This window comes from Bombina bombina, chromosome 2 (genome assembly GCF_027579735.1).
Source record: "Bombina bombina isolate aBomBom1 chromosome 2, aBomBom1.pri, whole genome shotgun sequence".
Lineage (NCBI taxonomy): Eukaryota > Metazoa > Chordata > Amphibia > Anura > Bombinatoridae > Bombina > Bombina bombina.
In genome coordinates, this window is record NC_069500.1 from 831,057,040 (window position 1) to 831,071,860 (window position 14,821).

The 14,821-nt window shown below is 42.3% G+C and overlaps 1 protein-coding gene across 3 annotated transcripts in view; it reads right to left on the minus strand.

Moving 5' to 3' along the window:
- PIP5K1C (phosphatidylinositol-4-phosphate 5-kinase type 1 gamma) overlaps positions 1 to 14,821 on the minus strand; it is a 110,986-nt gene that overhangs the window by 66,667 nt on the left and 29,498 nt on the right. For all 3 annotated transcript variants that reach the window (XM_053703125.1, XM_053703126.1, XM_053703124.1), the window contains exons 8-10: positions 13,653 to 13,858; positions 6,474 to 6,557; positions 6,271 to 6,319 (exon numbers count right to left, since the gene is read on the minus strand). In XM_053703125.1, the coding sequence (XP_053559100.1) occupies positions 6,271 to 6,319; positions 6,474 to 6,557; positions 13,653 to 13,858 (339 nt within the window). The remainder of the gene's footprint in view (positions 1 to 6,270; positions 6,320 to 6,473; positions 6,558 to 13,652; positions 13,859 to 14,821) is intronic.

Below are 14,821 nucleotides of genomic sequence, written 5' to 3' on the forward strand. Positions count from 1 at the left end.
AAAAGAAAATTTATGCTTACCTGATAAATTTGTTTCTTCTTAGACACGATGAGTCCACGGATCATCTTCATTACTTATGGGATATTCACTTCCTGGTCAGCAGGAGAGACAAAGAGCAACACAGCAGAGCTGTTAAATAGCTCCTCCCTTCCCTCCCACTCCAGTCATTCGACTGAAGTTAGGAAGAGAAAGGAAAAGCCAAGGTGCAGAGGTGACTGAAGTTTACAATAAAAAACATCCTGTCTAAAAATGACAAGGCGGGCCGTGGACTCATCGTGTCTAAGAAGAAACAAATTTATCAGGTAAGCATAAATTTTCTTTTCTTCTTAAAGACACGACGAGTCCACGGATCATCTTAATTACTTATGGGATCCAATATCCAAGCTAGAGTACACGGATGATACGGGAGGGACAAAACAGAATACCTAAACGGAAGGCAACACTGCATGAAGAAGCTTTCTCCAAAAAAACGCCTCAACCGAGGCAAAAGTATCAAATTTGTAAAATTTTGTAAAAGTGTGAAGAGAAGACCAAGTTGCAGCCTTGCAAATCTGTTCCACAGAAGCTTAATTTTTTAATGCCCATGAGGAAGCAACAGCCCTAGTGGAATGAGCCGTAATCAGTCAAAAAGAAAGAGAGAAACAGCCGTAGCTTTCTGTCCCCTACATTTGCCTGAAAATACCACAAACAATGAGGAAGACTGGCAAGTGTCTTTAGTCGCCTGTAAATAAAACTTTGAAGAACAAACTACATCCAAATTGTGTAAGAGCCTCTCCTTCTTAGAAGAAGGATTAGGACACAAGGAAGGTACAACAATTTCCTGATTAATGTTCCGATCAGAAACAACCTTGGGAAGAAATCCAAATTTCATACGTAAGACAACCTTATCCGCATGAAAAATAAGGTAAGGGGGCTCACATTGTAATGCTGAAAGCTCAGACACTCTACGAGCAGAAGAAATCGCTACCAAAAATAAAACCTTCCAAGATAACAACTTGATATCTAAAGAATGCATAGGTTCAAACGGTACCCCTTAAAGAACCTTGAGAACTAAATTAAGACTCCATGGAGGAGTAACTGGTCTAAACACAGGCCTACTTCTGGTTAAGGCCTGACAAAAAGACTAAACATCAGGGACATCAGCTAGATGCTTGTGTAACAGGATAGATAATGCTGAAATTTGACCCTTTAAATAACTCTTAGATAATCCTTTCTCCAATCCTTCCTGCAGAAAAGATAACATCCTAGGAATCCTAACTCTACTCCAGGAGTAGCCCTTCAATTCACACCAATAAAGGTATTTACGCCAAATCTTGTGATATATATTTCTAGTGACAAGCTTACGAGTCAGAAAAACCTCGCTTGGCTAGAATCAACCGTTCAATCTCCAAGCAGTCAGCTTCAGAGAATCTAGATTTGGATGATGGAAGGGTCCCTGAATCAGAAGGTCCTTTCGAAGCGGAAGCCTCCAAGGAGGTAGAGACGACATCTCCACCAGGTCTGCATACCAGATCCTGCAAGGTCAGGCCGGTGCTATGAGAATCACTGAAGCCCTTTCCCGTTTGATCCGGGCAATCACTCACGGAAGGAGAGCAAAACGGAGGAAATAGATAAGCTAGATTGAAGGACCAAGGGGCCGCCAGAGCATCTATCAGCTCCACCTGAGGATCTCTGGATCTTGACCCGTACCTGGGAAGTTTGGCATTCTGCCTGGATGCCATAAGATCCAACTCCGGCTGACCCCATTTGAGGATCAGACTGGAGAACACGTCCGGATGAAGTTCCCACTCCCCCGGATGAAAGGTCTGTCTGCTCAGAAAATCCGCCTCCCAGTTGTCCCCCCCTGGGATGTGGATTGCCGACAGACAACAAGAATGGGCCTCCGCCCACTGGATTATTTTGGAAACCTCTGTCATCGCCAAGGAACTCCTTGTTCCTCCCTGATGATTGATGTAGGCCGCTGACGTTATGTTGTCCGTCTGGAACCTGATAAACTGAACCGAAGCTAGTTGAGGCCAGGTCAGGAGAGCATTGTAGATCGCTCTCAGTTCCAGAATATTTATGGGCAAGAGAGACTCTGAGACCATATCCCTTGAGCCCTTAGTGAGCCCCATACTGCTCCCCACCCCTGAAGGCTGGCATCTGTTGTCACAATCTCCCAGGATGGTCTAGAGAAAACCACCAATAGAAGTCGAGGGGACAAGTCCAAATCTCTGTTCCATTGTTTGAGCATGTCCAACTGCAGAGCTCTGAGATGAAAGCGAGCAAACAGGACGATGTCCATTGCCGCTACCATCAGACCTATTAACTCCATGCACTGGGCCACAGAAGGGCGAGGAGAAGATAGCAGAGCTCAACAAGTATCGATGATCTTTAATTTCCTGACTTCTGTCAGAAAAATCTTTATAGACAGTCTATGATGGTCCCTAGAAAGGTCACTCTTGTATGAGGAACTAAAGAGCTCTTTTCTAGAGTCACCTTCCACCCGTGTGACCTTAGGAAAGCCACTACCAAGTCCGTGTGAGATTTTTCAAGGTGAAAGGACGGCGCCTGAACTAGGATATCGTCCAGATACGGCACCATCGCAATGCCTCTTGAACGAAGCACCGCAAGGAGAGACCCCAGAACCTTTGTGAAGATTCTGGGAGTCGTGGCAAGACCGAAAGGAAGAGCCACAAACTGGAAATTCTTGTCTAGAAAGGCAAACCTTAAGAACCTGTGATGATCCCTGTGAATGGGAACATGCAGGTACGCGTCCTTTAAATCTACTGTTGTCATAAACTGACCCTCCTGGATCAAGGGAAGGATGGAACGAATAGTTTCCATCTTGAAGGACGATACTCTGAGAAACTTGTTTAGACTCTTGAGGTCTAGAACTGGTCTGAAGGTTCCTTCTTTCTTGGGAACCACAAACAGATTGGAATAGAATCCCATACCTTGATCTTGAGGTGGAAGGGGAACGATCACTCCCAGAGCTAAGAGGTCTTCTACACAATGTAAGAACGCCTCTCTTTTTGTCTGGTCTGCAGATAACCTTGAAATTAGAAACCTGCCCCTGGGACGACAAATTTTGAACTCCAGCTTGTATCCCTGAGACACTATTTCTATAGCCCAGGGATCCTGAACGTCCCAAACCCAGGCTTGAGCAAAAAAATAAATTCTGCCCCCTACCAGATCCATTTGTCCCGGATCGGGGGCAAAACCTTCATGCTGTCTTAGAGTCATTGGCCGCCTTCTTGGATTGCTTACCCTTATTCCAAGTTTGGGCGGGTCTCCAGTTAGATTTAGCTTGTTCCTGCTTAGTTGAGGGACAAGAGGAAGAGAATCCCTTGAAGTTACAAAGGAATGAAAATTACTTTGTCTTCCTTTTTGCCTAACCTTTTTGTCCTGAGGGAGAAGGTGACCCTTACCTCCCGTACTGTCAGAAATAAACTCTTTTAGCTCAGGAACAAACAGGGTCTTCCCCTTGTAAGGGACAGCTAGAAGCTTTGACTTAGATGAAAGTCCACAGACCAAGGTTTCAGCCATAAGGCCCTGCGAGTCAAGATAGAGAAGCTTGAAATTTTGGCCCCCAACTTAATAACTTGAAGGGTGGCATCCGAGATAAAGGCATTAGCTAGCTTAAGAGCCTTTATCCTGTCCTGGATCTCGTCCAAGGGAGTTTCTCGCCTGAGGGCATCAGCCAGAGCATCAAACCAGTAGGCTGACGCACTTGTGACGGTAGTTATACAGACCGCCGGTTGCCACTGCATACCCTGGTGAACATAAATTTTCTTGAGTAGACCCTCTAATTTTCTGTCCGTCAGATCTTTAAAAGCACAGCTATCCTCTATAGGTATAGTAGTTTTCTTAGCCAAGGTTGAAACAGCTCCTACCTTAGGAACAGTTTGCCAAACCTCTTTAACCGAGTCAGCTATAGGAAACATCTTCTTGAAAATAGAAGGAGAGAAAGGAATACCATGGTCTCTCCCATTCTCTATTAATAATTTCAGAGGCCTTCTTAGGAACTTGAAAAACATCTGTAAAGGAAGGTACCTCATAATATCTGTCTAATTTGCTAGACTTTGGGGGGGGACAACCATCACTGTTGAGTCACTATCATCTAGGGTAATTAAAACCTAAGTAAGAAACGAAGATGTTCCAGTTTAAACCTGAAAAGATAACACTTCTGAGTCGGTCAAAGGTAACACCTCCTCCGAATCTGAGATTTCTCCTTCAGATGCCAGAGCAGGAACCTCTTCCTCAGATCTGTGAGAAGAGACTTCTGAGATAGCTACCACAGCATCAGAAACCTCGCTAACTGCAGAAATGGACTCTCTCTTGCGATGGCCCTGCAACATTGGAAAGGCAGACAGAGCATCAGAGATAGTAGTAGACATAAGAGAAGTTATGTCCTGTAGTGAAATTCCAGAAGGAACTACAGTAGACGTGCAGGGCACTGCTGGTGAGGGTGATAATTTTTGGGACACTTGGGGAGAAAGCTGCTGCAGAAATTGACCCTCATCAGAGGACTCTTGGACAACATCTGTCTGAGAGGAGATTGGCTCAGCAAAAATGTTATCCCTAAAATTCACAGTCCCTTCAATACATGTAAGACAGAAAGGGATTGGTGGTTCCACATTTGCATCAAGACATAAAGCACATGTAACAGCTTGCACCTTATCTTGGTCCATTTTTTCACATAAAATATTGATATTGAGCAGAAATAAAACTGGGAATAACAATAAAATTATCAAAAAACGTTACTGTCTCTTTAAATTTAAAAAGGTTTTTCTTTCTCTTGACAAACTGCTAATTTTGCTGTAGTTACAAAACGGTTAGAAAAAATAAGTAGTGATTAAACCTCCGCACCACAGCAACCTACTGAGGTGCTCCTACCTTAACCAATGCTACCAGATCCCTTGTAGAAACGATCAGTTACTGCAACCTGCCAGATAAACCGAACTACGACCGCATCTGTGCTAAAAGCGCTTGAAAAGTGTTCTACATGCTGCTCTAGCCGAGATAAACCCCAGTACAGCACATCTGAAGACCTGCAACTGCTTGGAAATAGTGCTACAAGCAGAGGCTCCAAAAAACAGGAAGTCCCACCCCTCGTGGGCGTGCTGCAAGTCTCTGCTTCCCTCTCAGGGAAAAAACTAAAGTGAAACCACCGGAGCCTTCCATTTTAGTGAAAATAAACTTAGCAACATCACTCCAGCCAAAGTGCCTGCACCAAATCACTGCCCAAGTAAGACTTCTTTTCTGAAAGTCTGAAACTGTCCCCACATAAGGTTTACCATTAACCCCTTATGTACCGTAGTGCTAATGAAACACTGAGACTCCTTAGATCCCAGAAAAAGGCAGCACTTAGCTCAAACACTGCCTGGCAGTAGGGCAGTTCCCAAGCTTGAGAGGTCCTCTCCCTCACATTGGCCTGAGAGATAAGCAATGCTGAGTTAGTATGGATTCAGGCTGAAGGATATGGGGCAGTTGAAAATGGGAGGCGCAGTGAGAATTATGTCCCACCAGTTCCCATAGCTCTAAAGCCACCAGAGCTCTACTGTAGAGACTGATATGGACTAGGCTACACCCCAGAACAAAGTAGCACTCTCTGGCACTACTCATAAAATAATAAACTCTTGATTGAAGAATCTTAACTAACACCTCACTTTACCTGCTTCCTCTCACTAACGTAGGCAAAGAGAATGACTGGAGCTGGAGGGAGGAGCTATTTAGAGCTATTTAACAGCTCTGCTGTGGTGCTCCTTGCCTCTCCTGCTGACCAGGAAGTGAATATCCCATAAGTAATAAAGATGATCCGTGGACTCGTGTCTTTATGAAGATATGACAATTTAAATGCTTTAAAAAAAAATGTTTTTGCAATGCAGTACTGTGCATAGTGTACTATGTTCCCAATTATTCATTTTGTCTGTGAAGGGTATTATATTATTTACAAATAGATCCAATTAGCTTTAGTTTGTCATCTGAAATACATGTTTTTCCGGTTGAAGCCTCACTGCAGTGTTGGGTATTGTTAAGCTATGTAAACAAGAATATGCAACAGAAATCAACCTGCCAGTGGGGGGTTGGGATAGATTTAAAAATAAAATACTATTTTTCTAAGAGAGTTGCTGCTTACCTGAGTACACTGCCCCTTTAAAGGAGATATAATATATATATATATATATATATATATATATATATATATATATATATATATATATATATATATCCCTCAAGGACTCCACAGATTCAATTTGCAAAAAAAAAAAAATATTGAAGACTCACCCCATCATGCACCAGTGCCTTCCATGTATGCTCTAGTTTCTTTATCAGCCTTAAAAAAAATACCAAGTTAAAGCATGATATTATTTACTAATAACGTATTAAAGTAATGTATTATCTAAACAAAATTGTTACTTGAATCTGAACAATAAGGGAAGCAAGACACAGTGTACAGCATTATGGGGTGAAATAGGTATATTTGCTACCTGTATGATTGCAAGATGTCAATAATTCCTATATATAGCAGCAAACGTTCCCCTTTTCCATTAACAGCCGGGATCCCTCCCATCCTGCAAAAAGAAGTAGATAAATGTGAGCACTTGTGTGATATGAATGGCTAACAGGATTATTACTGCCTCCTTATAAAAGAGATTTGCCAAGAAGATAGCAACTTAACTGTACTCCTACTGAAACTGTGCTGAAATATTAAGGATGCCAGTAAAGTAAATTATTAAAAAACAAGTTTAAGAACAAAACAAACACACAAAAAAGTACAATTGTTTTCATTTCAACAATGTCTAAAAAAGTTAGGAGACACTTAACCCAAAATTGTTCTTTAATGATGCAGATAGAGCATGCAATTTAAAGCAACTTTCTCATTTACTGCTATTATCAATTTTTCTTCATTCTCTTGCTATCTGTATTTGAAAAGCAAGAATGTAAGCTTAGGAGCCGGCCCATTTTTGGTTCAGCACCTGCCGATTGGTAGCTAAATGAGGCATATAGGTTAGGAAATGAGCGAGCCTGCAGTCGGAGGCACTCTAAAGCTGCATTCATAGCTTTTTACATTAAATTCTAAAACAAGCGATAAACTTATTATCATCAACAATTAACACAGCTTTAGGGGGGAAAAAACAGAATTTATGTTTACCTGATAAATTACTTTCTCCAACAGTGTGTCCGGTCCACGGCGTCATCCTTACTTGTGGGATATTCTCTTCCCCAACAGGAAATGGCAAAGAGCCCAGCAAAGCTGGTCACATGATCCCTCCTAGGCTCCGCCTTCCCCAGTCATTCGACCGACGTAAAGGAGGAATATTTGCATAGGAGAAATCATATGATACCGTGGTGACTGTAGTTAAAGAAAATAAATTATCAGACCTGATTAAAAAACCAGGGCGGGCCGTGGACCGGACACACCGTTGGAGAAAGTAATTTATCAGGTAAACATAAATTCTGTTTTCTCCAACATAGGTGTGTCCGGTCCACGGCGTCATCCTTACTTGTGGGAACCAATACCAAAGCTTTAGGACACGGATGAAGAGAGGGAGCAAATCAGGTCACCTAAATGGAAGGCACCACGGCTTGCAAAACCTTTCTCCCAAAAATAGCCTCAGAAGAAGCAAAAGTATCAAACTTGTAAAATTTGGTAAAAGTGTGCAGTGAAGACCAAGTCGCTGCCTTACATATCTGATCAACAGAAGCCTCGTTCTTGAAGGCCCATGTGGAAGCCACAGCCCTAGTGGAATGAGCTGTGATTCTTTCAGGAGGCTGCCGTCCGGCAGTCTCATAAGCCAATCTGATGATGCTTTTAATCCAAAAAGCGAGAGAGGTAGAAGTTGCTTTTTGACCTCTCCTTTTACCAGAATAAACAACAAACAAGGAAGATGTTTGTCTAAAATCCTTTGTAGCATCTAAATAGAATTTTAGAGCGCGAACAACATCCAAATTGTGCAACAAACGTTCCTTCTTTGAAACTGGATTCGGACACAAAGAAGGCACGACTATCTCCTGGTTAATGTTTTTGTTAGAAACAACTTTCGGAAGAAAACCAGGTTTAGTACGTAAAACCACCTTATCTGCATGGAACACCAGATAAGGAGGAGAACACTGCAGAGCAGATAATTCTGAAACTCTTCTAGCAGAAGAAATTGCAACCAAAAACAAAACTTTCCAAGATAATAACTTAATATCAACGGAATGTAAGGGTTCAAACGGAACCCCCTGAAGAACTGAAAGAACTAAATTGAGACTCCAAGGAGGAGTCAAAGGTTTGTAAACAGGCTTGATTCTAACCAGAGCCTGAACAAAGGCTTGAACATCTGGCACAGCTGCCAGCTTTTTGCGAAGTAACACAGACAAGGCAGAAATCTGTCCCTTCAAGGAACTTGCAGATAATCCTTTCTCCAATCCTTCTTGAAGAAAGGATAGAATCTTAGGAATTTTTACCTTGTCCCAAGGGAATCCTTTAGATTCACACCAACAGATATATTTTTTCCATATTTTGTGGTAAATTTTTCTAGTTACAGGCTTTCTGGCCTGAACAAGAGTATCAATAACAGAATCTGAGAACCCTCGCTTTGATAAGATCAAGCGTTCAATCTCCAAGCAGTCAGTTGGAGTGAAACCAGATTTGGATGTTCGAACGGACCCTGAACAAGAAGGTCTCGTCTCAAAGGTAGCTTCCATGGTGGAGCCGATGACATATTCACCAGGTCTGCATACCAAGTCCTGCGTGGCCACGCAGGAGCTATCAAGATCACCGATGCCCTCTCCTGATTGATCCTGGCTACCAGCCTGGGGATGAGTGGAAACGGCGGGAATACATAAGCTAGTTTGAAGGTCCAAGGTGCTACTAGTGCATCTACTAGAGTCGCCTTGGGATCCCTGGATCTGGACCCGTAGCAAGGAACCTTGAAGTTCTGACGAGAGGCCATCAGATCCATGTCTGGAATGCCCCACAGTTGAGTAATGTGGGCAAAGATTTCCGGATGGAGTTCCCTCTCCCCCGGATGTAATGTCTGACGACTCAGAAAATCCGCTTCCCAATTTTCCACTCCTGGGATGTGGATTGCAGACAAGTGGCAGGAGTGAGTCTCCGCCCATTGAATGATTTTGGTCACTTCTTCCATCGCCAGGGAACTCCTTGTTCCCCCCTGATGGTTGATGTACGCAACAGTCGTCATGTTGTCTGATTGAAACCGTATGAACTTGGCCTTTGCTAGCTGAGGCCAAGCCTTGAGAGCATTGAGTATCGCTCTCAGTTCCAGAATATTTATCGGTAGAAGAGATTCTTCCCGAGACCAAAGACCCTGAGCTTTCAGGGGTCCCCAGACCGCGCCCCAGCCCATCAGACTGGCGTCGGTCGTGACAATGACCCACTCTGGTCTGCGGAAGCTCATCCCCTGTGACAGATTGTCCAGGGACAGCCACCAACGGAGTGAATCTCTGGTCCTCTGATTTACTTGTATCGTCGGAGACAAGTCTGTATAGTCCCCATTCCACTGACTGAGCATGCACAGTTGTAATGGTCTTAGATGAATGCGCGCAAAAGGAACTATGTCCATTGCCGCTACCATCAAACCTATTACTTCCATGCACTGCGCTATGGAAGGAAGAGGAACGGAATGAAGTATTTGACAAGAGTTTAGAAGTTTTGTTTTTCTGGCCTCTGTCAGAAAAATTCTCATTTCTAAGGAGTCTATTATTGTTCCCAAGAAGGGAACCCTCGTTGACGGAGATAGAGAACTCTTTTCTACGTTCACTTTCCATCCGTGAGATCTGAGAAAGGCCAGGACAATGTCCGTGTGAGCCTTTGCTAGAGGAAGGGACGACGCTTGAATCAGAATGTCGTCCAAGTAAGGTACTACTGTAATGCCCCTTGGTCTTAGCACCGCTAGAAGGGACCCTAGTACCTTTGTGAAAATCCTTGGAGCAGTGGCTAATCCGAACGGAAGTGCCACGAACTGGTAATGCTTGTCCAGGAATGCGAACCTTAGGAACCGATGATGTTCCCTGTGGATAGGAATATGTAGATACGCATCCTTTAAATCCACCGTGGTCATGAATTGACCTTCCTGGATGGAAGGAAGAATTGTTCGAATGGTTTCCATTTTGAACGATGGAACCTTGAGAAACTTGTTTAGGATCTTGAGATCTAAGATTGGTCTGAACGTTCCCTCTTTTTTGGGAACTACGAACAGATTGGAGTAGAACCCCATCCCTTGTTCTCCTAATGGAACAGGATGAATCACTCCCATTTTTAACAGGTCTTCTACACAATGTAAGAATGCCTGTTTTTTTATGTGGTCTGAAGACAATTGAGACTTGTGGAACCTCCCCCTTGGGGGAAGCCCTTTGAATTCCAGAAGATAACCTTGGGAGACTATTTCTAGCGCCCAAGGATCCAGAACATCTCTTGCCCAAGCCTGAGCGAAGAGAGAGTCTGCCCCCCACCAGATCCGGTCCCGGATCGGGGGCCAACATCTCATGCTGTCTTGGTAGCAGTGGCAGGTTTCTTGGCCTGCTTTCCCTTGTTCCAGCCTTGCATTGGTCTCCAGGCTGGCTTGGCTTGAGAAGTATTACCCTCTTGCTTAGAGGACGTAGCACTTGGGGCTGGTCCGTTTCTACGAAAGGGACGAAAATTAGGTTTATTTTTGGCCTTGAAAGACCTATCCTGAGGAAGGGCGTGGCCCTTGCCCCCAGTGATATCAGAGATAATCTCTTTCAAGTCAGGGCCAAACAGCGTTTTCCCCTTGAAAGGAATGTTAAGCAATTTGTTCTTGGAAGACGCATCCGCTGACCAAGATTTTAACCAAAGTGCTCTGCGCGCCACAATAGCAAACCCAGAATTTTTCGCCGCTAACCTAGCCAATTGCAAAGTGGCGTCTAGGGTGAAAGAATTAGCCAATTTGAGAGCACGGATTCTGTCCATAATCTCCTCATAAGAAGGAGAATTACTAGTGATCGCCTTTTCTAGCTCATCGAACCAGAAACACGCGGCTGTAGTGACAGGGACAATGCATGAAATTGGTTGTAGAAGGTAACCTTGCTGAACAAACATCTTTTTAAGCAAACCTTCTAATTTTTTATCCATAGGATCTTTGAAAGCACAACTATCTTCTATGGGTATAGTGGTGCGTTTGTTTAGAGTAGAAACCGCCCCCTCGACCTTGGGGACTGTCTGCCATAAGTCCTTTCTGGGGTCGACCATAGGAAACAATTTTTTAAATATGGGGGGAGGGACGAAAGGTATACCGGGCCTTTCCCATTCTTTATTTACAATGTCCGCCACCCGCTTGGGTATAGGAAAAGCTTCGGGGGCCCCGGGACCTCTAGGAACTTGTCCATTTTACATAGTTTCTCTGGGATGACCAAATTCTCACAATCATCCAGAGTGGATAACACCACCTTAAGCAGAGCGCGGAGATGTTCCAACTTAAATTTAAATGTAATCACATCAGGTTCAGCTTGTTGAGAAATTTTCCCTGAATCTGAAATTTCTCCCTCAGACAAAACCTCCCTGGCCCCCTCAGACTGGTGTAGGGGCCCTTCAGAAACAATATCATCAGCGTCCTCATGCTCTTCAGTATTTTCTAAAACAGAGCAGTCGCGCTTTCGCTGATAAGTGGGCATTTTGGCTAAAATGTTTTTGATAGAATTATCCATTACAGCCGTTAATTGTTGCATAGTAAGGAGTATTGGCGCGCTAGATGTACTAGGGGCCTCTTGTGTGGGCAAGACTGGTGTAGACGAAGGAGGGGATGATGCAGTACCATGCTTACTCCCCTCACTTGAGGAATCATCTTGGGCATCATTTTCTCTAAATTTTGTGTCACATAAATCACATCTATTTAAATGAGAAGGGACCTTGGCTTCCCCACATTCAGAACACAGTCTATCTGGCAGTTCAGACATGTTAAACAGGCATAAACTTGATAACAAAGTACAAAAAACGTTTTAAAATAAAACCGTTACTGTCACTTTAAATTTTAAACTGAACACACTTTATTACTGCAATTGCGAAAAAGTATGAAGGAATTGTTCAAAATTCACCAAAATTTCACCACAGTGTCTTAAAGCCTTAAAAGTATTGCACACCAAATTTGGAAGCTTTAACCCTTAAAATAACGGAACCGGAGCCGTTTTTATATTTAACCCCTTTACAGTCCCTGGTATCTGCTTTGCTGAGACCCAACCAAGCCCAAAGGGGAATACGATACCAAATGACGCCTTCAGAAAGTCTTTTCTATGTATCAGAGCTCCTCACACATGCATCTGCATGTCATGCTTCTCAAAAACAAGTGCGCAATACAGGCGCGAAAATGAGACTCTGCCTATGATTAGGGAAAGCCCCTAGAGAATAAGGTGTCCAATACAGTGCCTGCCGGTTATTTTACAAAATTCCCAAGATTAAAATAATTCCTCAAGGCTATGGAGTATAAAATATGTTTATATATAAATCGATTTAGCCCATAAAATGTCTACAGTCTTAAAAAGCCCTTGTGAAGCCCTTATTTACTGTCTGTAATAAAATGGCTTACCGGATCCCATAGGGAAAATGACAGCTTCCAGCATTACATCGTCTTGTTAGAATGTGTCATACCTCAAGCAGCAAAAGTCTGCTCACTGTTCCCCCAACTGAAGTTAATTCCTCTCAACAGTCCTGTGTGGAACAGCCATCGATTTTAGTAACGGTTGCTAAAATCATTTTCCTCTTACAAACAGAAATCTTCATCTCTTTTCTGTTTCAGAGTAAATAGTACATACCAGCACTATTTTAAAATAACAAACTCTTGATTGAATAATAAAAACTACAGTTAAACACTAAAAAACTCTAAGCCATCTCCGTGGAGATGTTGCCTGTACAACGGCAAAGAGAATGACTGGGGAAGGTGGAGCCTAGGAGGGATCATGTGACCAGCTTTGCTGGGCTCTTTGCCATTTCCTGTTGGGGAAGAGAATATCCCACAAGTAAGGATGACGCCGTGGACCGGACACACCTATGTTGGAGAAAATAAATAACTACAGATACACAAACCCTTGTACAAGAAAATAAAATGTTCAGTTCCAATTAAAGGGACATGATACTCGAACATTTTCTTTGGTCCATCGAAAAGAGTGTTCTTAAAGGGACACTGAACCCAAATTTTTTTCTTTTGTGATTCAGATAGAGCATGCAATTTTAAGCAACTTTCTAATTTACTCCTACTATCAAATTGTCTTCATTCTCTTGGTATCTATAATTGAAAAGCAAGAATGCAAGTTTAGATGCCAACCCATTTTTGGTGAACAACCTGGGTTGTTCTTGCCGATTGGACAGCACCAATAAATAACTGCTGTCCAAGGTCTTAACCAATTGGCTGTCTCCTTAGCTTAGATTACTTTTTCAAATAAAGATAGCAAGAGAACAAATAAAAATTGATAATAGGAGTAAATTAGAAAGTTGCTTAAAATTGCATGCTCTATATAAAGCATAAAAGAAAAAAATTGGGTTCAGTGTCCCTTTAAATGTTATAGTGTTTTCTGTTTTTAAAAAGTTGAATAAGCTAACTTTTCTGGGTGAGTTGTCACTGTCAGCCTTTGAGCAATAAGCCAATTAAACATTCATCTTTATAAGCTACATGATCACTACAAATCGACTACAAGGGTAGGAGGTCGCTTACGTATCATCTGTGTCTATTGATTCGCCTCGAGCTGCTCCTCCCTGGATAGACTCCATTGCAGTAGAATAAAGTGCTTTCTGCGCCACTGGCCGTTTCTCATCAGTCTGACTCTGTGCACCCTCCATCTGCCGTTCCCTTTCCTGCTGCTCCATGTTGTGCACACCCAGCAGAAGGCTATAATCCATGATCTTGAAGCTCTCAAGAACCTAGGCAAGAAATAAAGACCAAATCACATCTGCAGAAAATACCCATGTATCCCTGCTTTACGTGACATTATTTGATCTACTTTTATCTTTCTAGCTGACAACAAACATCAATTTCTTACTTTTATCACACCATTTACTGTATAAGCTTAGCTATACCTTCAGGCTGATTGACAGGAACTAAAAGGCTGAAAGAAAAAAAATTAATCTCTAATCCTGTTTTTTTTATTATTACTAGAAATCTTAAAGGAAAATTAAACCCACATTTTGCTTTCATGATTCAGAGAGAGCATATATTGATAAACAATTTTCAAAATTACTTCTATTATCAATTTTGCTTAATTCTATTAGTATCCTTTGTTGAAGGAGCAGCAATGCACTACTGGGAGCTAGCTGAACACATTGGTAAGCCAACGATAAAAAGCATATATGTGCAGCTAACAATCAAGAGCTAGCACCCAGCTCATAAGCCTACCTAGTTATGCTTTTCAACAAAGGATATAAAGAGAACTAAGCAGATTTGATAATAGAAGTAAATTGGAAAGTTGGTGAAATTTGCATGCTCTGAATCATGAAGGATACATTTTGGGTTTCATGTCCCTTTAAGAAAAACAGACCAAATGTATACAATGATTAAACTGAAAGATAGATTTAAAAAAAAATAATGACAAACACTTGCGAATTTTTATAAGTCTATGTAATGCCGTGAGGCTGTACTTTTAAAGTTGACCTTCACTTTAAAACCATTTATTTTGCATTGAAAGGGACAGCAAACACCTTGAGATTTTTTTATAAAATGTTTTGTTATGCATAATGAAACAACTTTGCAATACTTTCAGTATTTATTTTGCCCCCTTTTCAGGTCATTTAGCTGAGAATTGATCCATTTCTAATTCATATAACAGGAAATGCACCCTGCTGACTTCCCATTGTGAACTCTGCTACATATCTGTCCCAAATAGGCTT